This window comes from Gastrolobium bilobum, unplaced genomic scaffold (genome assembly GCF_033153095.1).
Source record: "Gastrolobium bilobum isolate Gb01-03AN ecotype WA unplaced genomic scaffold, APGP_CSIRO_Gbil_v1 utg65294, whole genome shotgun sequence".
NCBI lineage: Eukaryota > Viridiplantae > Streptophyta > Magnoliopsida > Fabales > Fabaceae > Gastrolobium > Gastrolobium bilobum.
In genome coordinates, this window is record NW_026897761.1 from 1 (window position 1) to 27,216 (window position 27,216).

At 33.1% G+C, this 27,216-nt stretch overlaps 2 protein-coding genes and 1 non-coding gene across 3 annotated transcripts; 2 read left to right on the top strand and 1 right to left on the bottom strand.

Annotated features, from left to right (window-relative positions):
• Nucleotides 1–1,175: 1,175 nt before the first annotated feature.
• Nucleotides 1,176–2,563, bottom strand: LOC133309987 (uncharacterized). Its single transcript, XM_061510866.1, has 2 exons — nucleotides 2,269–2,563; nucleotides 1,176–1,237 (listed from the first exon to the last, which is right to left on the bottom strand). The coding sequence occupies exons 1-2, from the start codon at nucleotides 2,561–2,563 to the stop codon at nucleotides 1,176–1,178; spliced, it is 357 nt and encodes a 118-aa protein (XP_061366850.1).
• Nucleotides 2,564–3,899: 1,336 nt separating this feature from the next.
• LOC133309988 (small nucleolar RNA R71) lies at nucleotides 3,900–4,006 on the top strand. The gene has a single exon (XR_009751384.1). It is a non-coding gene; the product is annotated as a small nucleolar RNA R71 (small nucleolar RNA).
• Nucleotides 4,007–11,254: 7,248 nt separating this feature from the next.
• LOC133309985 (acyl-lipid (9-3)-desaturase-like) lies at nucleotides 11,255–13,159 on the top strand. The gene has a single exon (XM_061510865.1). The coding sequence runs from the start codon at nucleotides 11,294–11,296 to the stop codon at nucleotides 12,659–12,661; it is 1,368 nt and encodes a 455-aa protein (XP_061366849.1). The 5' UTR covers nucleotides 11,255–11,293; the 3' UTR covers nucleotides 12,662–13,159.
• Nucleotides 13,160–27,216: the final 14,057 nt, after the last annotated feature.

A 27,216-nucleotide genomic window follows, 5' to 3' on the forward strand; every position in this document is an offset into this window, starting at 1 on the left:
TTTTCTTTTTCTGTTTTTGTACAGATAAACAGTTCAACCTTTTTCTTTTCATTTCCTTTTTCCACCACTTTGTGGCAATTTCCCTCTTTTCACCTTTTTCTCCCATACACTTAGAGTTTGATTTTCTCTTTTTGTTTCAATCCTATCCAGTTCCTCATTTAATTTTGAAAATTAATCAGTTCAGGTGAGGATGTGTATGGAATGGCTATTCATAATGTACTGTCAATGAACAAACAGGCCTCGGCTCAAAAGGGCTTAATCTAAGAATAAACCTTCAGGGTGGCTATTTGGCTATCTAGCTTTTAAAAAGAACTGCCTCTATCATTTCAACAATTGTATACTACAGACCATTTCAAAGAGAAACAAAACAAGTTCTAGAGTGATTCAACAGTAAAGTTCACACCACAAAAAAAAAAAATTCTGTTTAGGCTCAAAAGCTTACGGCTAAGGATGTGAGACTTATTTTTTCACTCTCTCTTTGATTACTCTAGTTATTCTTCTCTTATTCCAGTGAACTATGAAGCATGCTTGACTGACGCTCATTTATGTACGAAAATAAAATTTATTTACATCATTATACTCTTGATATCAACTATCAACCAATTTCATGTAATTATTCATTATGCATCCATATCAAGCACAATGGAAAATCTCTTAAGATCCACTAATTATTTATTGACTAAGATGGAAGGGGTCTTAAAAATAATTTAAAAAAAAACTTAAATATTAAACTAACTAATATATATGAAGACCTTAAAATAAACTAATACTAAATCAAAATAATATATTTAAAATCATATAATATGAAAATAATATTGAGAAACTCCCCTGAAAAACTGCATTTGTAATTTGGATATTTCTGTGTACTCCGTGTAATCAAGAGTTTCTTCTTCCGACCATGTGAAGTTTATGGTCTGATGAATTGCATGGTACCCATCCCCAGATTTAAATCTTGCTGTCCTCAGCAATAAACTTAAATCTAAAAGAATCCTAAGCAAGAAATCAGAAAAATTTGATATTGTACTCTGCACACATGTCACAGATAAAGAAACTACGTCAGCATGTCATATCAAAAAAAAAATCATAGTCACGTCAAGATCAGTCTCAATATACATCTCATATCAACATGAACTAAAATCAACAAAAGAAAAAAAATCTAAACATTGAGACAATGGTCAATCCTCATCAATTTCAGTAGTGGGTGCAATATCATTTCTATCAGCATCCTGTGTAGTGTCTGCAACCATATCAGCATTAGTATTCGAGTATCCAACATGTTTGCAAAGTTAGTGCAATTTCCACATAACAATTCCCAGATTTATATTCAGATGCATCTGAAAATAATAATGAGTATATGGAACTGAAATACTTTAACAGTATGCATAATGTCAAAGATGAGCGCGCTTAAGCGCAGTGATTCGCGCTTAAGCGCGCTGAGGCAGTGAGAAATGGGATAAAATTTTATTTAGCGCGCTTAAGCGCGATTCAGAGAGCTTAAGCGCGCTAGGGCCGAGAGAAATTTCACTTTTTTTGGGGGCTTAAGCCTCCTTTAAGGGCTTAAGCTCTCAATACTTAGAAAATTTTCTCCATATTTTCCTATTCCTTGCATTCATCTCTACTGTGTATTCTTCCACCTCAATAATTCTGCTCAATATCATACACAAAACATATAAATGAATAAGAGTTGCGTACCTGTGTATGCTTTAATCCCACTTACACCTGAAAGTCCATCTCAACAGAATTTGATCATTAACCTCAATGTTTTTATTTTTTTTGATTTTTATGATATGACTAAAATAAACTATGCTAAGAATAATTAAAATAAGCTAAACTAAAATTAAATTACTAAATACTAAAATGTTGGAAAATAAAAATATAGTTGGGTTGCCTCCCACAAGCGCTTGTTTTACGTCACGAGCCTGACGTACCTCTTTTACGTTCATGGTGGTTCAAAGCATGGGCTTGGTGATGACCAAGCTCTATCATTCAGAAATGGTGTCCTCCCATAGTACTCTTGTGCATATGAGTGAGATGAAGTAGGCTCAATAGCTTTGAATTTTGTGTTTACGTGTTTTCCCTTGCTCCTGAGCTTCTCCATTTTAACCTTTGGCTTACTTTCTTGAGAAGAATTCTCTTTGTGCTCTTCTTCTCCTTTCTTTTCACTAATATAGTAGACTTGATCTTCCGGTTGAATTATAGGTGAGGGAACTTCTTTATCAAAGAACTTGAAAATTGCTTGCTCCCCGTCTACCCGTAAGATCAACTCGCCTTTCGATACATCAATCAGCGCTCCTGAGGTTGCCAAGAAAGGTCTTTCGAAGATCATAGGAATAGTAGAATTTTTCTCTATATCAAGGATGACAAAATCAACAGGAATGATGAATTTGTCAATTTTTACCAGTATGTCCTCAATAATGCCATAAGCTTGCTTTGTAGAGCGGTCAGCCAGTTGAACTATTGTCTTGGTTGGCCTTACTTCAGTGATCCCCAGTTTCTTCATCATAAATAGTGGCATCACGTTGATGCTGGCACCGAGATCACATAGAACATTTTTCACTTCCATATTGCCTATGTTGCATGGAATGCTGAATCTTCCTGGATCTTTAAGCTTTGGAGGCAACTTTTTCTGGATAATGGCACTACATTCCTCTGTCAGCGTCACTGTCTCACATTCTTGTAGCTTACGCTTTCATGATAGAAGATCTTTCATGAACTTTGCGTAATTGGGCATGTTCTCCAAGGCTTCAGTAAACGGGATATTGATTTGCAGCTTCTTGAAAATGTCAAGGAACTTGGAATACTGCTGCTTTTTGATTTCCTCTCTGAACCTCTGCGGATATGGAATCTTTGCATAAGGTGAGAGCTCCAATGACTTTTCTTGCCTTTCTTGAGCTTTCTTTTTCTCCCATTTGAACTCTTTCTTTTCAGGAACAGTTTTCTCTGCAGCAGATTCTTTGGCAACTTCCTTTTCTTTTTCCTTTACAGTTGCAAGTTCATCATCTTTCTTTTTCTCAACTAAAGGCTTTACCACAGGTTCAATGGCTTTCTCACTCATAGTAGTAATCGCATTGCAGTGTTCCCTACTTGGATTTGGAATAGTGTTACCTGGAAAAGTTCCTTGAACTCTTTCAGTGAACTGCTTTGATAGCTGGCCAATCTGAGTTTCAAGATTCCGGATAGAAGCTTCTTGATTCCGGAATGAGGCCTTTGTCTCTTGCATAAAGGCTGAAGTGTCCTCTCTGAAATTATTGGAACTTTGAATGTAGTCTGATGTGGTCTTGGATAGTTGTGCAAAGGCCTTTTCCCATTCTGATTGTTGTGGAGGTTGTTGTTGCACTGGCATAGGAGGATTCAGCTGATGGTTCGAACTGTAACTAAATCCTGGGTGTTGATTTTGATTTTTATTTCTCCACCCTTGATTCTGATTATTGCCGTATTGGTTCCTCCCTAGATTATATGGAACTTTCTGATCATGCCAAATTTCATTAACATATACAGTTTCGGGTGCCTTGCAGTCATCGGTAGCATGAGCACCTGCACAAATATCACAAACAATAGAAGAAGTATTAACAGAAGCTACTGGAGTATTAACAGAAGAAACTTGAAAATCAAAAAATTGCTTTGTGAGAGCATCTAGTTGTTGTTGTTGTTTCTTATTAAACTGTAGAATCTGATCATTCTGGGCCAGGATGGCATCATAGCCATCAAGCTTCATAATCCCCGTTCTTCTCTATGGTACGGGAGCATTATCATACTCCTGAGAGGCTAAAGACTCTAATAATTCCAAGGCTTCCTCTGGAGTTTTTGTTTTCAAGGACCCTCCTGATGCAGCATTCACCAATGTTCTTGTGTTGGGCTTCATCCCTTGGAAGAAAGTTCTCGCTTGTTCCCAGGCTTCAATGCCATGTTGGGGACACTTCCTGAGCAGTCCTTTGAATCTTTCCCATGCTTCATATAGAGATTCACTTTCTTTTTGTTCAAAAGAAGTGATATCCGCCTTGAGCTTTGCCATTTTCGAAGAAGAGAAAAATTTGTCCAAAAATTTGGTTGCCAAGTCGTCCCAGTGAGTGATGCTTCCTCGAGGTAACGATTGCAACCATCCTCTTGCTTCGTCTTTAAGTGAACATGGGAACAACCTGAGCAAAATAGCATCCCGAGACACCCCATTCATATTCAAGGTATCACAATATAGCAAGAAGTTTTCCAGATGGATGTAAGGGTCTTCCGTGCTTCCTCCGGCAAATTGGTCTTTCTGAATTAATTGTAAAAGTGCCGGCTTGAGTTCAAAGTTGTTAGCATCCACGATTGGTCTAACAATACTCGCCGTCTGTGGAACTCGAGCAGGAGTCATGTAATCTCCCAACGTTCTCGGAGGTGGTGGAGGTGCATTGTTGTCTCCCATTGCTTCTTCTCTTGGTTCTGTTGAGCTTGAAGCTTCTTTCTCTTGATGTCTTCTTTCTTTAGCAAGTTTTCTGTTTCTTTTTGTTGTTTTCTCTATCTCCGGGTCGAATTGCAAGGACTCGGTGTCAACGGTACCTCGCATAAACCAGAAAAATAGATTATATAAAATAAGAAAATAAAACTGAATTTAAATAACGGAAAATTAAATAACAGAAAATAAGGTCCAATCTAAAGAATTAATAGCTACTATTAATGTTGAAATAGTAATCCCCGGCAACGGCGCCAAAAACTTGTTGCTACTCACGGCAAGTGCACCGATCGTACAAGTAATATATGATTAAGTAAGAGATCGTTCCCACGAGGATTACGGTTCAAGCACTAATTCATTATCGCAAACTTAGTTGGACAATCGAAAGTGTATTTGGAAACAGGATTTGAATTGCAAAATTAAAATATTAAATATTAAAGCTAATTACTTGCAAGAATTAAAGACAAGAAATTAAAGATGTGATTTAACTAATAAAATAAAAACGTAGCTAGGGGTTCGATTTCATTTAATCTCCTTATTACGTTTGAATTCCTTCTTAATGTTAATTGTCGTTAGTATCAATCTAATCAATTCTTTCGCATGTTATTAGAGCTCAATCCCTTGTTACTCTAAAACCTTTACAATATTGGAAGAACCCTAGTTCCCCGGTTATTCCCCAAGCATGCAAGCATTAAATTCAAGAATCTTAAAGATTACGCAAACCCTATGTCTATCCCTAGAATCATAACGTTTACGATGAAGTTATCAGATATGGATCACACACCAACATTCCTATTGTCATGCATTCACCGATGATCATTATATAAGATTCAAGCCTATATAAAGCATTAAAAACAGATAACTTCATTCATGATATAAAGGAAAATTAACACAACGAATTGTTCAAAACATAATAAATCGACTAAAATCCATCTAACCCTAACTACTTAAGGAACTAGCCAGACATAGCAAAGTCAAGAACAAAAGAAACTATAAAGCTCCCTCAAACTCCATAGGTGATTGGTGAATCTTCAATATCTCCAGTGAACACTTGACGTTGATCCGTCTCCGCTGCTCACGAACATGAATCTGATGTTTCTCCGCGTTTCTTCAGCCTCCAAGCACCCAAGAGTTGTTTAGCAATGTAAAAGTTATGTATTTCTGGTCCCCAATGGTGTTTAAATAGGTCAAGAGTTCGTATTGCAGTAGAAAACTTGAATGGGCCTAAGTTGGACTTGTCTGGGCGCTTAAGCTTGTGAATGGGGGCTTAAGCTCCCACTTCTAACAACTTGATAAGATCTTCAATCTTATTGTTTTCACCTTGACTCATCTTCTTTTCTGATTTGATCTCTCTTTATCTAAATCTTCATATTTGAATCATTTGTTATCAAATCCCTTTAAAAATAACAAATATAATTAGTTCCAACAATCAGATAATGTTCATGATTATCATTTTAAAACCCTAATTTTTGACTTGTTCAACTAGATAATTCATATTATTTTAGTCCATTAAACAAGATAAACTAAAGGTTTATCAGTTATAGACATCTTTGACCCCACGTTACATCTTTTGAAATATAGTTATATAGTTATTTATAAGGGGAAAGTACTTCTTATGTGACTGCAGAAGGGAAAAAGTGCAGCAACACTTACTTTTACCAGGATACGCGTTCGAATCCTGGTGTTTTTTTTTATAGAATCCGCACGTGTATCCTAATGTTAAAAATTTGTTACAACTTTTCTCATCAGCAGTCACATGAGAAGCGACGAACCCTATTTATAATATATTGAAGTTTTATGTGCTAAAAAAAAAGAATATATTTAAGTCTTGAATTTATACTCTGCCCATTCTCTTCATATTGCCCTTCCAAACAAAAGAAAATCAATCCACTTTATTTGTACTTTCTTCATTTATTTCCCCGTAACTCAAAATATTCATACACAGTCTTAGGTTCTATAAGCGAGATAGTGGTTCCCAAGTATAAAGGCTAATGGATATTCGATTACAGATAAGGTTGGCAGCTTTTTTGACCTTTAATCCCTTTTTTTTTTAAATTTATCAGTATATCTATGTTTTGATACTATTTAAAAATTTGACCTTTTCCTAAAATTTAATATCAATTTGTTCATGTTTAACCGTTTACTGGATCATGTAATTGATTATAATATCCAAAATTTACAGTAATTTTTTTTGGCTTGAGGATCGAATTATGTAAAAAAAATTAATTCACATAGTTTTTTGAAATCTATGCACTGAAAAATTCCTAGAGGGTTATTTGTTAAAATTGGAAAGTACAAATTCAAATAACATCATTTATAAAGATAAAATATGTGAAAGAGGGCGTAAAGAAGCATTTTTTGAAAAATTTGTTTGACCAAATCCAATATGGGATTTGCCACGGGTAGCTCTCGAATAGTTAAGTGAAATAAAAAAAAATACCTAATTTAAACACCCAAGTCAAAAATTATGGTCATAAAAATTTTTATGGTAAAATATATCAAATTTTGTACCATATTAATCTCGTTGCTACTCCCATCGAGTTTTAGATTACATGATAGCAATCTAACAAGTTTGATCACGAAACTTATTATCAATGTCGGGTCAATTACACTTTGTTACCTTCTCTTTGATCAAAATGGGGGCTTTTACGAAAGTTAATCGATTGTATAACTGTTGTAATCGATTATCTTAAGGGTCGGCGATCAAACATAGTGAACGATAATCGATTACACAACTATTGTAATTAGAGCTGGATAAATGGGCCGAGCTTGCCAAACGGGGCTGGGCGGACTGAGTTCCTCAAACTCGCTGTCCGCCAAGCCGGCCTTGCCAAGCCTGTCTGGGTTGATTTTTTTTTATTTAAATTTTTAGTGTAAAATGTCATGGGCTTGGTGGGTTGAGATATCTAGCCCATCTTCGAAGACGGAGCGGGACGGGCCAACTCGCTTTTTGGCGGGCTGGGGCGGGGCGGGCAGCCCGCTTTGCCACCTCTAATTGTAATTGAATTCCTTAACATCTCGTGATTTAATTGATTTCATGGACAATGTAATTGATTATTTTGTCCGATCAACAATTAAACATGGACAAATTGGTGTAAAGTTTTGAAGCGGATAACAAAGTGGTAATTTTTAAATTAATTTGGAGCACAGTGGTCGAAAAGCCTAAGATTGGCCCATCTAAACGAGCACATTGAAATTTGTGAAATAATTCCTTTGGCATTATGACCTAAAAATCAATTCATCTCATGGGTTGTCTTGTATTTTTTTGTTCATTATCCCATTTCTACGCAAATGATCGCCATATGCTGTTTACTATATGTTTCTCCAATTATTGTTGCTTTTAGGTTGAACGGTTAATTAACGTGGGACCAACTCTTTGACATTTCTTGTTGTTTTTAATTTTATTGTGTGTGTTTTTTTCCAGCAATATTCAGCTTAGACATAGTTCCAGACTGTTTTAAAATTCAAACTTCAAAGTGTAACTTTGAGCCATATTTTTATTGCAAATGAGGTTTAAGACGTTATGGGAAATGGAAAGATAAGCAGAAGTTCAAGGAAAGTGATCAGGGTGGAAGTTGATTTTGAAATGAGACTGATTAGAAAAATATTTGTGTAGTTTAAGACATAGTTCATGGCTAGTATTTATATTATATTTTTGAAAAAAATGTGTATCATTTTGAAAGATGTGAAATTATGTTATTTTAAGTGAGAGAAAGATATAAATTATAAGAGAGATAATGGTTGAAATTTTTTTTAAAAATGTGAGTGTTACTTATTTACGAGAGTGAAAGAATATAAGGTGTATCATTTTAAATGACATATTTTTTCCTATATTATTTTATATTTGTGAGCAAGGCTTCTCTATTTTTATTAACAGTAACTTCAGAAAACGTTGTCATCCAATCATTCTTTTTGGTAAAGATGATATCATTAACTTAAAAGAATCCTATGAAACGTCACCGAAGATATTTTGCTTGGAAATGTGTGGGCTGAAGCATCTCCACATGGCATCCAAAAGATCTAGTCACATACTATGTATGGTTCATTTTTGTTCGGCTGCATCTGGCGACGGACTCAACCAATTGGTGGGCTCATTGAACTTTGTGCGTTATTATTTCTGTCATAAAAAAACATTTATCTTTCCTTTCCCTGCATTATATTTACGAGAATAGAGACTTTCATGTTAAAATTTTATATGATTTGTTTATGAAAAAAATTTATGTCTATTTTTTTCATCATATACATTAAATAGGTAAGATTCAATTATCATTAATAAAGAAAGAAATAAACATAAAAATTCGACACAAAAAAGTTTTCTACACATAATATTGTGTGAGACTCGCACTTTTTGAAGCAAAAAAAACCCTAAAGCACGCAAAACGAATCTCTATAACATTGAATAATCACTTTTCCTACAACATAACTCTTATAAAATCTTAAATTTTAACATAAAAAAATCTACTGGCATCATATGACCTGTCTTTTTTTTTAATTTTTTATTCAGAGCATCTAATATTCCAATGTTTGCTTACGTTGCTTAATGCTAACAACCATTCAATCTCCCATCACTTTTACTTCCTCTTATGATAGAGAAATTTTATAATTTTCAGTCAACAACAACCTGTTATTCACAGCTAATAATCTCCTCCTTGACAGTTGTATTTTATGTACTATTTTACTTTTAGGGAGCGTTTGATAGAGAATAATTTTTTTTTATCTGAAAATTTTGATTTTCAGAAATATAATTTTTACATTCAATTTACGATAATATTTGAAAATTAAAAAATTAAAAAATTTAGTTTTCCAAAGATCTTAAAGAATACCACGTACCAAACGCTTCTCTATTTTCTGTCGTAATCTTGGATTTTGCCTATGTTACTTTAAAACGCCACGTTGTTACTTTTTGTGGACTATCTTTTATGTTTCCTTTTGGATTTTTTTTTTTAATATATCCGGGTATCCCCACAGCTGATAAGCGGCAAAGAGCTGGCCACAAAATGCTTTCCATTCACAAGAGTTGGAGTTCGAACCCCCGACCACTTGCTTAAGGGACGAGATGCTGAACCATCATGCTCATCCACGTGATTTTACTTTTATTTTTAGGAATACCGAATATCACTAGTTTTGATTAAAAATGAGATATCATCGATGGCTGAAATGGTTGGAGAATGGTCCAAAAATAAAATTTAGAAAACCAAACAACTTTTCGAACTTCCTTCTACGATTGTGGAAAAATTCAAATTATAAAATTAAGAGTTTATATTGTGATTAAGTAGTTGTGTTTCCAGTCCTCATTATTCAAGTTCAAACATTACACTGGCATAGAAAAAAAATTAATTCTTCTATATGTATCATGTCATTTGAGATTATTTAAGAAGAAACTTGAAATTTCTTCCTGCTAGCAAAACCACTATGATTTATGCTATATGTTGGAAAGATTTTATAAGTAGAGAAACCATTAACAGAATTTCTACATTCAATTACGCATCAAAGACTCTATTCTAGCATAACATGTAAAAATATCAAGAGGAAGACAACTTTAAAAGGATTCAGGAATCAAAACCAAATCCTAGAAATAATTAAAATCTCTTGAAAAAGGAAACAATTAAGACTAAACTTATAATACTACATAAACACTAATAACTTTTCAAGCAATAGTCCCGCTGATTTAAAAAAGGAAAAGAATGTTATCAAAAAAAAAAAAAAAAAAAGGAAAAGAATCTTTTTCTCAAACCCAAAGAGCCTAAAGTGCCAAACATGTCGTTATCGCAGCATCCTGCGCCACATGTGCAATTATTGTTCCGATAAACGAACATACAGTCATTGCCAGTGCTTGGATACTCACATGTTTCGTTTTTTTTTTTTTTTTTTTTTTGTAAATATGTTTCGTTTTTTTACCATTATCAAATCTAAAGTGAATTATGGTATAGGTTATGGGAAAAATGATAGATTATTTTAAGAGAGGTGGATATAAAGAAGTGAAACTTATATTTTTATTTTTTTCAATGAGATCTATATTTTTTTAATGTTTATCTCTCTCATGAAATGATCTAAGTTTGTGTTCTTTAAAAATACACATACTTTTCCATAGATTATTCTATTCTATCTTTTTTTTTTCTGCTTATCTTTTTTTATTATTTTATTTTCCTAGATTATTAGATTATAATTTTAATAGGAGAGAAAAATGATAAAAATAATTGAGATTCTGATCTAATGGTGTCAGAGAATGATAGACAAATATAGATAGAATAAACTAAATGATAGTAGCTCAGTTGACGCAAGGGAAGGAGATGAGCATGTGCTCGATCCTTGTCGGACAATCTTTAAGAGGGATTAAAGTCTTAATCCTGAAATTCACTTCGTCGCGAAGCGATGAATCAATTAAAATATCTTAACAAAAACAAAAACCTATTTCATATGCTTAATAGGTTGTATTTTATTATAATTTATTTTTTTACTCGCACATTAAGTCTCTTACAAATGTAACGTAAAATCAAACATTTTTTACATTATTTTTCTTTTTAAAATGTTACTGGAAAAAAAATTAAATTCACTATTATTTTATACAATATATATTAAATTTACTATATATTCTTAAGGATAAAATATTCTACCTACTTTCCTCGACTGACTGACATTATTTTTTTCCCTCATTGAGAGTTTTAAAAAATATAGAAATAATATCCTATCACGTTTTCTTGTAGCTATTTAATTTTAAATATTAAAAAAAAAGCATGAAAAAGGGAATATGCTAATCCGAAAAATCTCAGTCACTCAGTGGCTACAAAAAGCAAAGGAGAAAAAAAGGAAAACACACACTTTTCTCTCAGTCTTTGACTCAACTGCATATCCAAACCATCTACAATGGCGGAAGCGTTAGGAACAACGACGACGACGACGGCGAAGTACATTTCGTTGGAAGAACTGAAGGAACACAACAAGCGAGGAGATATATGGATCTCCATTCACGGCAAGATCTACGACGTGTCGAACTGGTTGAACAAACACCCAGGTGGAGAGCTTCCACTGTTGAGCCTCGCAGGCCAAGACGTCACAGATGCTTACGTGGCGTTTCATCCGAAAGCCGCGTGGAAACACCTGGACGCGTTCTTCACTGGGTGCTACCTCAAGGACTACGCTGTCTCTGAGGTTTCAAGGGATTATCGGAAGTTGTTGTCGGAGTTGTCGAGAATGGGGTTGTTTGAAGAGAAGGGACATGGCGTTTTGTTCTCTCTTTTGTTCATTTTGGTTCTGTTTTGTGTTTGTGTTTATGGGGTTTTGTGTAGTGGGAGCGCGTGGGTGCACCTGGGGTGTGGTGGGTTGATGGGGTTCTTGTGGATTCAGAGTGGGTGGATTGGTCATGATTCTGGGCATTATCAGATTATGATGAACCGGGGTTCGAACCGGTTCGTTCAGATCCTCTCTGGGAATTGTCTTGCTGGGATCAGCATTGGGTGGTGGAAGTGGAACCATAATGCACACCACATAGCTTGTAATAGTCTTGATTTTGACCCTGATCTTCAGCATTTGCCTTTCTTTGTGGTCTCTTCCAGGTTATTCGGTTCCATTACTTCTTGCTTCTATGATAGGAAGATGAATTTTGATTCTTTTGCTAGGTTCTTGGTTAGTTACCAGCATTGGACATTTTATCCTGTGATGTGCTTTGCTAGGATCAATTTGTTTGCTCAGTCATTCATGTTGCTTTTGTCAAAGAGGAAGGTGCCTAATAGAGGGGTTGAGCTTTTGGGGCTGCTTGTGTTCTGGATTTGGTACCCTTTGTTGGTTTCTTGCTTGCCTAATTGGGGTGAGAGGATTTTGTTTGTTGTTTCTAGTTTTTCTGTCACTGGAATACAACATGTTCAGTTCTGTTTGAATCATTTCTCTTCCAATGTGTATGTTGGTCCACCAACTGCCAGTGCTTGGTTTGAGAAGCAGACTAAAGGGACTCTTGGCATAAAATGCTCTGCTTGGATGGATTGGTTTCATGGTGGCTTGCAATTTCAGGTGGAACACCATCTTTTTCCCCGGCTGCCGCGGTGCAATCTGAGGAAGATCGCGCCTTTGGTTAGGGATCTCTGCAAAAAACACGATCTTCCTTACAATTGTGTCTCCTTCTGGAAAGCCAATGTACTAACAATTCAGACACTCCGGAACGCGGCCTTGAAGGCTCAGGATCTTTCTAATCCCGTTCCCAAAAATTTAGTTTGGGAAGCTGTTAATACTCATGGATGAGGATGATTGGAACTTTAGTGAAGCTTCCTGAGATTTTGCTGTCATTGACAGTTTGATGAAGGTTTGATATCTGAGGGTGGTAATCCTTGTTTTTGAAGAAAGAATAATTGATTTGCGAATTGCTTAGTGGCTTCAATTACTCATTATCTTAGCTGCGTGGTGGTGGGATCAGCTAAATCTCCTTTTGGAAATAAATATGAAAGAAACTACTGATACTGGTCATATGTGGTTTAATTTAGTTCTCTATCTTGTTTTGCTCAGCACTTCTTGCTTGAGAGTGGGATGTAAGTACCTTTTTTATTCTTTGACTGCTTTAGTAGTTTGATTTCATTATGCGGCTGTGGGTCTCTCTACTACATCATAACCACTAGAGTTATGCCTGGGAATTCATTGTCATATGGACCAAGAAATGTACTTTATGTTAAATTCTAAGTCTCTGAATTGCTATTTGCTGTTTCAATTGCTCTTATCAGATTGGTTTAACTCATAGTAACTGGTACAAGCAGATAGTTTCAATTTGTAGCTTCTATTGCTAGATTAAGTTTGGTACTTATGAAATGACTTTTTTAAATTTTATCTCTATGGACAGATGGGGTGTGACATGATATTTTCATATGCAGGGAGGCATGAGATGCTAAATTGAAACTGCCACTATATTTTCCCTTACAAATTATAAACGCCAAAAACTAACTAGTTTTAAATCTCCAACTTAATTCAAATTCTGCAAATTTGTATATTCATTAACATCAACATCACACATATCCCAAACTAGTTGGGGTCGGCAGATTTGTATATTGAAGATTCTAATTTTTTTTTCATTTTTTCCCTTGTATCTTGCGAACTAAAACTGCAATGGGCTTCGTTGCACTTAAAATAAAATAAAAAGTCTATTTGTGCTTGTGCTCATTTACAAACTTAAATATTAGGATGGGCAATACCAAGAAAAAAAACTAGGAAACAAGCTTGTGCTGAGAATCTTGGCACCAAGCATGCAGAGTGGGACTAAGTTGCTTATTTGTCTACGTTACTTTGTCATGAGTAATAGCATTGAAAAATGTAACCTATTGTGTTAGAAACCTTGTGTCTTCTTATTTACTTAATGTTTGTATGTATTCATTTCATTCTTGATGCCTTCATGTGCATGTTTCTGTCATTGTGTTGTAATGTATTATTGTTGGTTATGTTTGGCCTTTTGATGGGCGGATTGGTAGTTAGCTGACTTGTTCCTCAAGGTGAACAAGAAAGTGTTCACATGAACTCTCACTCTCTGCCTATGATACTACTATATGATTCCATTTCTTCCTTTTAGCAAATGGCAAAGATGTAACAAGCTATGTTACCCTGAGCTGAATTTCAATTGAGAGGAAGCAGAGGCAGTGGGTGAGTACGGGGCCTATTTTCCTACATCATTGCAGGACTAATGTATTGCGGTATTGCCATAAATAGGAGATAAACTGGCAATTTCCAACTTCCAATAATTATAAGATCAGTGAAATATGTAAACAAAATTAGTGAAAGACATCTTTTTTGGTTGCAAAATATAAGCATGAACTCAAAATTGATTTTCAGTTTTTGTTGATTTGTAACGGTTATGCTATTTGCACTGCACTTTGCAGGCTACATGTGTTAGTGTTTGCTCACTACCCTTTGAATTTGCAGTCCGCAAGTAAGAATATCCCTACTTGCTTTGCGGATTCAATAGAATCCATTGATATAAGTTGATACATATTATGATATCCTTATCCGCATATATGAATACTCCAAAGGGGGAAAATGGCCATCCATGGATAAGCATATATCCCTGTCCGTGGATAACGATATATCCTTGTTCACCAATGCGGACATGGATATATCCTTATACAAAGCAAATACTTGTATGAGAATATATCCATGTAACTATACCGTTAACTGTAAGAGATAAATACTTGACAAGATTTTGTAAACTAGCATGTGCAAGTAAATCTTCTCTTTGGGCATGGATCAAATAGTAACCAAATTGGGTTTTGTTAGTTCATTCATGCTGACTTTTTGTTTATTTGTAATTGGTTATGCTATTTGCATTGCACTTCGTAGGCTGCTTGTATTACTGATGATGATGATCCGTGGCTTAAATGGTGTTGTCCCTTTTATTTGCATGTTGGAGTTTTTAAATTAACGAGTTGCTTATTTAGGCATAATTCTTGCTCCCTCCCTTGTTGTGAAAATGCATAGATGGTATTGTTCGCTTGTTGTGACTCTTTGATCAGAATGTGGGAGTTTGGTCAGTTTAATTGTTGCAAGTGATGGTTGATCTTATCCAAAAATGTGGATGTAATTGGTTTTTAGAGGTATAGTGTGTGTTGCAGATTATATTTCATGGCTCAAAGGGTATTGTTCCTTTGGATTTTTATGTGCAACTTGCAATGGGTTCTTATTTTTAGTTTTTGTCTGGCATAATGCAAAAAACATTATTGGTTACCATATATAACAACGACATCGTTATTTTTTTTTTTAGATTTTCGGCAGAAACTTAATTAGTCATTCTGATTGTTATTGCTATTATTTAAGGTATGACTGACACCTACAAAATGAAAGTAAAACATTCTAGTCTTCCCGTCTTAGTTTAGCTGTTACTTAAAATTCATGTTTTATTTATTTTCCAAGTCTTGTCTGGCTTCTTTAAGAAGGAAAATGGAAGAATGGAGTAACATTCGATGGTTGAGTGGGATAGTAGCACATGAGTCCCAGAAAATTCGCGTCAGTACATACTCCAGAGGCATAGGTTCATTTATGAGTCATGCAGCACCTTTTTACACTTTTTTTTTTATTAGAATTAAGAGCGAGTAAAATTTGAGTCATAAATTATAAATGGGTCAAATTTCACTTTCAACTTTTTCACGACTTTATGTTAAATAACCATAAAATAATTTTCATTATAAAAATTGGCTACTCCATTTTTTGCACGCTCAAACAAAGTAGTCTATTTACATGTTCGGTTTTACTTAATTTCAGGGGGAAAAAACCCTTTTCCAGTAAAATATTCTTTCTTCAGAATTTTTAATTATACTAAACACAGTATATCTTTTAAGCTAGACCATGTATATTTATTTTCATTATTTGAAATTCCAAGAACTCTTTTATACTGTATATGTTTTAACCTAAAAACCATTTGCATTTTAACATTAAGAGAGAGTTACTCGTGAGGGGGAAAACCACAAACTAAAAGGGTAGAACTAGAATGAACGCATTGAAGGGGAAGAGTCATATTCTAGAGGGATTAAAATTAAATTCTATAAAGACTACCAAAGAATTTAAATTTCATAAAAACAATATAAGTGGCAAATAAAGATAGGTTTTACAATTTCCCACACAATGCTTTTACAAGTTCTCTTAGTGGCAAACGTTTTATATAGTTTAACTTTATATATATAATATATATATATATATAATATATATATATATATATATATATATATATATATATGAAACAGGATACTTTGATGGTGTCAAATTTTAATTTTGACACCTCATCTCATAACCGTTAGATAAAAAAAAATCAATGGTGTCACATGCTTGCAAATCAGAGTCATTGATTTTTTTTTTATCTAACGATTCTGAGATGAGGTGTCAAAATTAAATTTTGACACCGGTGTCAAAGGATCCTACCCCTATATATATATATATATATATATATATATATATATATCATAGTAGTCAGCCGCGTCAGTTGAGCTTCGCCGCAACCATTCTCACCCCGCCGCACCGGATCGCAATAGCGGTCGTTGCGGCCAAATCTCCCTGCAAGAGCGCCTTTTTATGGTTTAACCCCAATCCACTCTTCCTTTCTGCCTCTCTGTTGTGTGTCTCTCTTTTGCCTCTCATGCTTTCTCTATCGCGCTCGTTTCTTCCCTTCTCTACTTCTCTATTATAGTATTGAAGTTCAATGTGAAAGCCATGAACGAAGAAGCAAAGCTTTGAGTGAGAGAGAGAGCAGATAAAGGAGAAAGACTGATAAAATAGTAAGAGAGAGAGAGAGAACAAATGAAGGAAAAAATGAGAAACTGTGAGAGAGAACGGATGAAAGAGAAAAAAAGAGAAAGTGAGAAAGAAAGAGATTCTGATCTATCTTCATTCAAAGAAAAGAAAAGAAAAGTACATTTGTCATAAAAATGATTCACAAGTCACGGTAACCAAGTTAGAGGGTAAACTATTTATGTATCCCAAAAAAAAAAGAATGCATCATTAAAAGGTAACTAAGGTAAAACGGTAAAGTATTATTTGTATTTTTTTAGGCATTATAATTTTTTAATATTTTATTATGTTACATATATATATGTCTATATATATATATATGAGGTAGGATCCTTTGACACCGGTGTCAAATTTCAATTTTGACACCTCATCTCAGAACCGTTAGATAAAAAAAAATTAATGACTCTGATTTGCAAGCATGTGACACCATTGATCTTTTTTGATCTAACGGTTCTGAGATGAGGTGTCAAAATTGAAATTTGACACCGATGTCAAATGATCCTACCTCTCTCTCTATATATATATATATATATATATATATATATATATATATATATAATTTGTTTTTTAATATATATATTTTTTTCGCTATTTCCGCAACCGCAACCCGCAATAATGTTATAGCAGTTTTGAGGGTTGGCCACATCAGGCCGCAATCCGCATTTGATAACTATGATATATATATATATATATATATATATATATATATATATATATATATATATATATATATATATATATAATTAACTTAACTTTTATAATATCTAACGTACAGGCTGCAATCCGCATTTGATAACTATGATATATATATATATATATATATTATAATTAACTTAACTTTTATAATATCTAACGTAACTTTTTATATATATATATATATATATATATATTATAATTAACCTAACACGTACGTAACTTTTATATAACATAACTTTTATATATATTGATTAATTATATAACTAACGTAACTTTTTAATATTTAATTGCACACAATTAACTATATTAATTAGTATAGGCACTAAGTTATTTTATATTATTGTTTGCAATCTTTCTATGCATGTACCTCACATGGCTTTGGAATTGCTTTAGCATTTGAATATTTCAATATAGAATTACATTTCTCTTATTTTGATAAAAATTAGAATATTTAAGGATTTATTATTATGTGATTTTATTAATCAGGAACTTCCCCCACCACGGACAATTTCAAATTGGAAGATGATGCTTCTGATAAAGAAGAAGATGGTCAGAGACGTAGAAAAAAGCCAAGGAAGGTTCAAGTCAAGTAGAACATTGACCAGGGAGAAATATTTCAAGTTCACTCACTTAAAATCATTATTCTTGTGTATGAAGACGAGGCTTCTGATTCCAAGTTTGCAAAACTCATCACTCTTAGGTTTGGGTACTTGGTGAAGTTGAATATTATATGTATTGTAAAAGAAGGATTGTGTATTGATATAAAGTTCAAAAATGACTCAGAGGAAATTGTTTCGTTGAATTATGAAGTTAGTTTTACATTGTGTATTGATATGTTGATTTTTTTTTTTTTAAATTTTATACATGTTACAATATATACTAATTGTACACCGCTCGTTAATTGTATAAGTCTTTTTTCATACTTAGCCTAATATATGATATGGACTTTTATGCATTTACTGAATTGATTAAGAATTCATTTTGATATGTTATTTACTTTGATTATATTTTTTATCATGTAAAGTATAGAAATTAGTATTAATTTTGTAAAGAGAATTAAAAAAAAAAATTAATTCTATAATTTTCGACGGAATCCGTTTTCCGTCGAAAACCATTACAACAATTTTCGACAGAATTTCATTGATTTTTCGTCGAAAACCATCACAACAATTTTCGACGGAATTTCATTGATTTTTCGTCGAAAATTTTCGAAAGAATCCATTTTTCGTCGAAAACCATTTACAACAATTTTAGACAGAATTTCATTGACTTTCATTCGAAAATAATTTTTAATTCTGTCGAAAAATTTTGACAGAATTTTTAATTCCGTCAAAAAATTGTTATCAACGAAGGAAAATTCCACGACCTGAATTCCGTCGAAAATACAAATTTCGACGGAATTTTCACCATTTTCGGCGGAAAAATTCTGTCGAAAAAATAAACTTTTCCGTCGAAAAAATAAACTTTTCTAGTAGTAACAAGCATAAGACAATTTTACATTCGAACTTTTTAAGAGTAGTAATGAAATTAAATGCACAAGCCTGAATAAGAAACAAATGAAATTGCTTTTTTTAAAGGGGGCCATAGATGAAAATGTATTGTAAATTATCATTATTTATTAAGATAACAATTTATTTATAAAAATTCTAATAAAAATTATTCTGTTTCCTTTTTTGCTGAATGCAGAACCAATCGAACTTAACCCCTTCCTCAATACGCCTGAAACCTCTCAGAAATAAATAAATAAAACAAGGACCACTCTAGAAATAGACCATTGAATCCAGCACTCGCACGTTCACTTTTTTTCACCCAAATTGAAGCATTATATTCGATTTTTTTGTTATAAAAAGACTAGAAAAAAGCCTTTAGTAAATATTTTCATTTTATATAAGTACTTTATTCCGAGCTGCATGCACATATTCTTCTGTTTTATATTTGCATACGGTGATGGTGTGATTTTGTATTTATTAGAATTTACCTTTACATTACAATAACGTGTGGAGTAGCCTTCCAATGAAAATTCCTTTGTTTAAATAATGAGAAACGATCATGTTTAATCTTCAACAGCATAAGGTTGCCCAAGGAAAAGAAGTACGTTAGTTTTCTTTGAGCTTCTTTCGGACAAATACTTATCTAGTATCTCCTTGTAAATTGCACCTTTGAAATTTTGGTGGTTTCCTTAAGCTTTGCTCATACAATCTAATTAATGCAATATTATTTAGGAGTGAGCAACAGATGAAATATTCTATGAAATATTTTACACGATCATTCAAACATTTTTTAGGTATTACATAATTAAGATCGCTCAAATTGAAGCATTATATTCGATTTTTTTGTTATAAAAAGACTAGAAAAAAGCCTTTAGTAAATATTTTCATTTTATATAAGTACTTTATTCCGAGCTGCATGCACATATTCTTCTGTTTTATATTTGCATACGGTGATGGTGTGATTTTGTATTTATTAGAATTTACCTTTACATTACAATAACGTGTGGAGTAGCCTTCCAATGAAAATTCCTTTGTTTAAATAATGAGAAACGATCATGTTTAATCTTCAACAGCATAAGGTTGCCCAAGGAAAAGAAGTACGTTAGTTTTCTTTGAGCTTCTTTCGGACAAATACTTATCTAGTATCTCCTTGTAAATTGCACCTTTGAAATTTTGGTGGTTTCCTTAAGCTTTGCTCATACAATCTAATTAATGCAATATTATTTAGGAGTGAGCAACAGATGAAATATTCTATGAAATATTTTACACGATCATTCAAACATTTTTTAGGTATTACATAATTAAGATCGCTCAATTGATACAATTTCCCGCGAATTGAGATCGCTCAATCAATGTGACTAACGCCGGCTTGATTTCAAAGTTGTTATCTGCGATTGTTGGTCTTGCGATACTCGAATTCGGTCTTATGAAACTAGGAGTGAGGATTGACTCTATCAACTCTTCTTCAAGATGTGGCTGATTATTTCCAACCATCTCAGGTTCTGCTCTTGGTTGTGAATTTGAGGATTTTTCTTGCCTTCTTTGTTTGGTAAGTTGTCTATCTCGTTTTGCAGTTTTCTCTATTTATGGATCAAATTGTAGAGATTCAAGATCTACTCTACCGCGCATAAAACAAGAGAATAAAAATAAAATCCAATCTCAAAGATCGAAAGCTATGAATAATATTGGCGTAATTAATCTCCGGCAACGACGCCAAAAATTTATTGTGAATTGGACAAATATACTGATCGTTTCAAGTAATAAAAGTGAAAGTAAAGTATCATTCCTCGAGGATTAATGCACCAAATATTATTATAACTAGTCCCCTTAATTTGGAAAACTCGAATTAGTTTGGAAAATAGATTTTGAATTAAAATAAAAGTAATTAAAATTTATTGCGGTAAGTGTCAAGAACATTCAAGAATATTCAAGAACACAAGAAAAGATGTGATTAAAGAACTGTAAGAAACTGTAGCCAGGATATACTTAACCTTAGATCCTCCTAGAGTAGTTTAAATTAAATTCAATAATAATTCATCTCAAATATTTCAGACAATTCATCTTCTAAAAATAGTTGGTTAAATCCTAATGTCTTAGTGACTTTAACCCTTTACTCTAATTAATTAAAACACTAATGTCTTAGTAATTCCTCTTAGAATAAGCATTAGACGCAATGAATTATGAAGTCTACAATTCAAGCAAGCCTATGTCTAGATTATGCAAAAATTGGTATTTTACCCCTGTCAGGATTAAAATCTCAATATGTCTATTATGAGCCCTAACCTTCAAATCTCTATAAGAGTGATCAATTCATACAAGGATATAAAATTCATGCAAGGTAAGATATAAATAACTAAAACAATTTATTAAAGAAACAAATTTAAACCACAAATAGGATTCACGTCGGATCTATGATCCTAACTACATTGAAAAATTAGCCAGACATATTCACAGAAACTAAAGCAAAAGATGAAAGGTAAAGAGAGTTCATGATAAAACTTGATTAGAGATGATCAACGGTGAAGCCTTGATGTTTCCCTCCTTCTTCTCGTATTCGAAAGCTCTTCCTCTTGCTCTCCCAAGAAGTCTCTGGCCGCAGATAATGAATAGAATAACCCTAGGTTGTCCTTTTTAATAAAAATATCCACGGGCCTCCATTTACGACGCTTCTCGCCCAGTTGCTCACTCGTTCGAGCAGACTGGCGAGATAATTTTATCTGTTCGCTCAATTTCTCGCTCGTTCGAGAAAACTAGCGAGATAATTTTTTTCAACTTGCTCAATTTCTCGCTCGTTCGAGAAAAAATGGCGAGCATATAATAATACTGATTCTTCTTTAATTCTTCAATTCTTCTTGATTTTCATATCTTCCAACTTCAATAATTCTTCATAATTATAATTTATCATATTAAACCTGAAAATAATACAAAAAAAAGTCAGAATCATATTCAGATATTAAAACTCTAATTCTTTTGCATTTAATTAATTTACACTATGTTCTTGACCATTTTTAACATTATTTAACATATCTTTGATCCTAGAAACATAGTGTTTTCGACACTTATCAGAAACCTTTTATAAAAGGGTTAGCTAAGATAGAGATTTTGAGTGAAATCCTCTTAATAAAGTATTGAGTGTGAGACCTTGTTAAAGTAGATTATTGTAACCACCATTGCCCATAAGAGTAAATCTCTAGCACGACTAGAGAAGTTTGAATCTTTGTAATCCTACAATTTTACAGTGAAAGATTTCTCTGAACTAGATCTCGTGGTTTTTAAGCCCCTGCGTTAGGGGAGATTTTCCGCATTAAAATTTGCTGTGTTTTTTTCTTCCATCTTTTAACTCTTCATTTTTCTATTTTTTCATGTGTTGTTGCCCACTAGCCGACCTATGACTTGCTCTGCGCTGATTGAGAGACCCCTCCCAACAATATAAGGACCACAAAGAAAGCATAAAGGAAGTCAAAAATAGAAACCATAGGGACCACATTATGTGACATTCATTCCTGAAGCTATATTTTCGTCTGCAACTGCATAAGAATTGAATTAACCTTGCTTTCGGCTGCAACACAATTTGGATTTAGATTAGTAAACAAGTGGCCTCCTTGAATTTCTGCTGATTTGTCTCAAAAAGCATTATTAGCAATTGGTTTATAGACAATGGTTTAAAGGATCCCTAGCTAGTACAACATTAATTAAACATCTGGCTTCAAGGAGGGAAATTTAAGTTTAGTATTCTAGCTTGAATGCAATAGTTGGTTTCTTGATTCATTACAATTCAAAGTGAGAAGACGAATGCAATTTCCAAGTTGAGATTTAAGTACTTAACTATTCGTTTGGGCTCATTTGTAGATGTTAGGTGGCAACTTTGATGGTGTTGTAAGTGGAGGATAATTCTGGATACTTTTATTTTTGTTGTTCTTTTTAAATTTCATTGGTTTGTTACATATGGACACATGGCTGCTTTACACCCTGCGTCATTTTCTTTGAAATGCGAAGGCTACCTTTTTTTTAATGATTATGATTATTCATTACTGTTTTGAGACGAGATTTTTCTTAATCTAGCCGAATCATGAGTAGCAAAAATAGTGGCAACAAGCATAAGACAATTTTACATTCGAACTTTAAGAGTAGTAATGAACTTAAATGCACAAGCTTGAATAAAAAACAAAATGAAATTGCTTTTTTTTAAAGGGGGCCATAAATGAAAATGTATTTTACTTCTTTCACTTTATTCTGCTTCTAGTATATCTTGACTTAAAGCAACATATTTTTAGTTAGTAATTTTATTCAGTTAGAAAATATTGATAAAGTTAGAATTTACTAATATCCAAATGTGATTGTTAGATAAGTCATAAAAGTAATGGTCATTACTTATTAAAGATAATAATTTATCCATAGAAATTCTAACAAAAATTATTCTGTTTTCTTTTTTGCTTAATGCTGTCAAACTGTCAAAAAGAGCATATCTTGGTGGCTGTATTTTTATCCAAGAAGTCAGTTAAACCAATCGAACTTACCCTCTTCCTCCATACGCATGAAACCTCTCAGACAAGGACCACTCTAGAAATAGACCATTGAATCCAGCACTCGCACGTTTCACTTTTTTTCCACCCAAATTGAAGCATTATATTCGATTTTTTTTGTTATAAAAAGACTAAAAAAAAGCCTTTAGTAAATGTTTTCATTTTCTATAAGCTAGCAGGTTCTTCCGAGCTGCATGCACATATGCTTTTTTTTTTTAGTAGACTGCATGCACATATTCTTCTGTTTTATATTTGCATAGGGTGATGGTGTGATTTTGTATTTATTAGAATTTACCTTTACATTACAATAACGTGTGGAGTAGCCTTCCAATGAAAATTCCTTTGTTTAAATATTGAGAAACGATCATGTTTAATCTTCAACAGCATAAGGTTGCCCAAGGAAAAGAAGTACGTTAGTTTTCTTTGAGCTTCTTTCGGACAAATACTGATCTAGTATCTCCTTGTAAATTGCACCTTTGAAATTTTGGTGGTTTCCTTAAGCTTTGCTTATACAATCTAATTAATGCAATATTATTTGAGAGTGAGCAACAGATGAAATATTCTAATTCGTTTAGTTTTCTATGAAATATTCTACATGGCCATTCAAACATTTTTGAGGTATTATATAATTCAAACATTCAAACATATTTGTTAGTGATGTGATTGCATGATAATATATATATAAAAAAAAAAAAAATTACATCAAAATCAAATTCTATTCTAATACAAATGCTCTCTACAATTGAAAAAATGTTAAGACACTTGATGTTATTATTATTTATCTGCTTAATGAAACCGTATGTTGATTGTTTATTGGTCTGATGAGAAGTCATGCTCAAAGTGGAAAAGGAAGCCGTTGGAGCTCAATTCAGTAGTACATAAAATGGGGTACATGAAATTAATCACACTCCCATCAATAAAGATTGAACTGAAAGCTCTTTTGATTGTATATATGTGTCTATTTTATGTTGATATTTGGAGGCTTGGCATCCTTGGAAACAGATATATAGAGGAGGGGGGGGGGGGGGGGGGGGAGTCACTAAAATAAATAGTAGGATAAATGCGCATGTGCGTGTACATAGTATAAGTTAGAATTATAATTGGAATTCTATTTGATTTTACTTTGAATTATGTTAATACGCTTATAAGATAGGAAATAAATTGAAAGCAATGGTAGGAGAGACGTAAAGTTAACGAAGTATCAAGACTGACATCTAATATAGAGAATTTGTAAGCTTTCTCGCTTAAAATCTTAGCATTTTCACCCTCAACAAGCAAACCCTACATATATTGCTAGCTCCTATTAGTCTTTCCCATTACTCTTGTTAGAGAAATATAATCTCTCTCAACAATTTAAGTTTTTGGGTTAAATTGGTTCTTTATATGATTTCAGAGCCTCGGTGTCACTGGTTCGATTCTCATCGTCCTCCATTTAGTTAATAATTAATTAAGTCTTGTAGAGTTTTTTTAGCACAGATAGGTGGGGCATGTACATTATTCACCTTTCAAACTCAATAGACTCTTGTGTGATCAGGGGGCGTGTTAGAGAAATTTAAAACCATTAAACATAACATCATCAAATAGCTTAAGCTTTTAGGTTGAATTGGTTCTTTACAAGTCTAATGTCGATCAATTTAGGGGTGTTCATCAACCGATTCAAACCGCGAAAACCGATAACCGAATAAACCGAAAACCGAAAAATCGGAAACCGAAAGCAAACCGCAAATTATAATTGGATTGGATCGGTTTTCGGATGGGTTGATGAAAACCGATCCAATCCAAACCGATCCAATATATTAATTATCCTCTACCTACTTGTCATTTCTCCAATCATAGCCCAAAAATTTCTAAACTCAAGACTCATTAACTCATTAACTAAACCAAAAAAAAAACTTAGTCACGTCTCATCAACTATAGTATTGTTTAGTGATATTTTTGTATTTCAATTTTTTTTTTTACAAAGCCAATATGTACAAAATATGTTATTTGTACAATAATCATGAAACTAATTTTAGGATATTCAAAAAATCGAAAACCGATCCAATCCAAACCGAAAAAAATTGGATTGGATCGGATCGGATTTGAAAAAAAAATCTAAACCGAATGGATGATTACATGATCAAATCGAAGGGATTGGATCGGATGAGTTTTGCTTCCAAAACCGATCCAATCCAGACCGCGAACACCCCTAGATCAATTTAATATATGCCTTATCATTAATTTGATGTTCAGCTAACAATTTAAGTTATTAGATTGAATCAGTTCTTGATATAGTATCACAGCTTTTGTGACCAAAGAATCACGAATTTTGATGTGTGCATCATCCTTCAAGACTAATGAATTATTTTGTGAGAGAATATGTTAGACAAATATAATATGAAATCTTTAATATGACATTCACATAAAAGTTTAAACTTTTTAAGTTAAATTGACACTTTACATATGGATCAAAATATTGTGTAATTTGTATATAGATTTTTATCATCCATGCTAATTAGGGGTGCTAAACGAACCAGGGACCTTTGACCCCGCTTGTGAAGGTCTGGGCTTACATGTCTAAAATTAGTTATTGGAATCAGGTTTCGACTTGTATAAAAGCTCGTTAATAAAAAGGCCTCAGGCTCCAATTCAAAAGTTCGGCCTTAGAGCCTCTCAGGCTGGCCTACTATACTAACTTTTATTTTTATTTTATATTTTTTATACTACTCATAATAGCCTCCCTCTCTCTCTCCTCAATCCATTTTATTCCATTTTATTGGTCAAACAGACTTTTTGAAAGATTTTGTTCTATATTATGTTGTTTGGATATACATTGAATTTTTGAATCTTTGTGGAATTATTAATATTATTGATCGTATATTCTGTTTAGATAAATTTTTGTTGTCTTATTATTTTTGAATAGTCTAACAGGCTAAACCAGTTTTTTATTTTTTTGTAAATAAAACATACCACATGCCGATAATTATATTTATAACAGATAACATGCTAAGTCAACTAATACATTTAAACACAAGTTTAACATTTTAAAACTAAAGCTCGGCCTATTAACGCCCCTAATGCCAATGAAATATACAATACATTTGGTTCATCAGATAGGTCTATATATACATAACAAGATAAATTAAACGCAGCAACCCCTTTCCTCTCCTCTCTTCCTTTTCCAACCTCAAATAGAAAATACATATCATTGCTTTAATTTCCCACCATTGAAGCTTCTACTGGAGGATATATTTCAATCGACGGAATCCGTATCATCAAAAGTTTTTTTTTTTTTTTTTTTCAAACCTGAAAAGGATGAGAACTCAAGATTTAGAAAAACGTGTCAGGGTTAGAGAACTAATTATACCGTAAAGTACTATGTCTAAGAACCTGCAGTATCTAATAGGGAGACAATCCATATATACTTTTATTAACTTCACCACAAAACTTCTTAACCGTGTAAACTCCAAACCCTATTAGTTTGTTATGAACTCAAAATTAGGGGTGAAAAAATTTAAAGGATTGATTTTGCATATAATTTTTCACATAAACACTATCATATCACCTGATGCTTTAATTGGGCAGCTTTCAGCCTCTTATACTTCAAAGTGGCAGATTGACTGATTTTATGATCAAAATTCATCAATTAGTTAATATGAAAAGACATACCTGTTATATAATATGAGATGTGAGGTTATTATATATTACCAAGTGCATGATATGATCCTGCTAGCTAGGGTAAGTTGTATAGCATAAGAAGGGAAAGCGAGAAAACAAGAAACAAAAATAAGATAAGGGATCATAGAAAGAAAGAAATGGAGATGGGGTGACAGGAAGAGAGTGAGCACGCATAGTT

Bases quoted from the DNA above. Each gene is read 5' to 3' on its own strand.
- LOC133309985 (XM_061510865.1), top strand. From the start codon at position 11,294: ATGGCGGAAGCGTTAGGAACAACGACGACGACGACGGCGAAGTACATT.
- LOC133309987 (XM_061510866.1), bottom strand. From the start codon at position 2,563: ATGGAAGTGAAAAATGTTCTATGTGATCTCGGTGCCAGCATCAACGTG. The intron at 1,238-2,268 runs GCGAGTTGATCT...ATATGGTTGCAG, and splicing joins GCTGATTGATGTATCGAAAG to ACACTACACAGGATGCTGAT.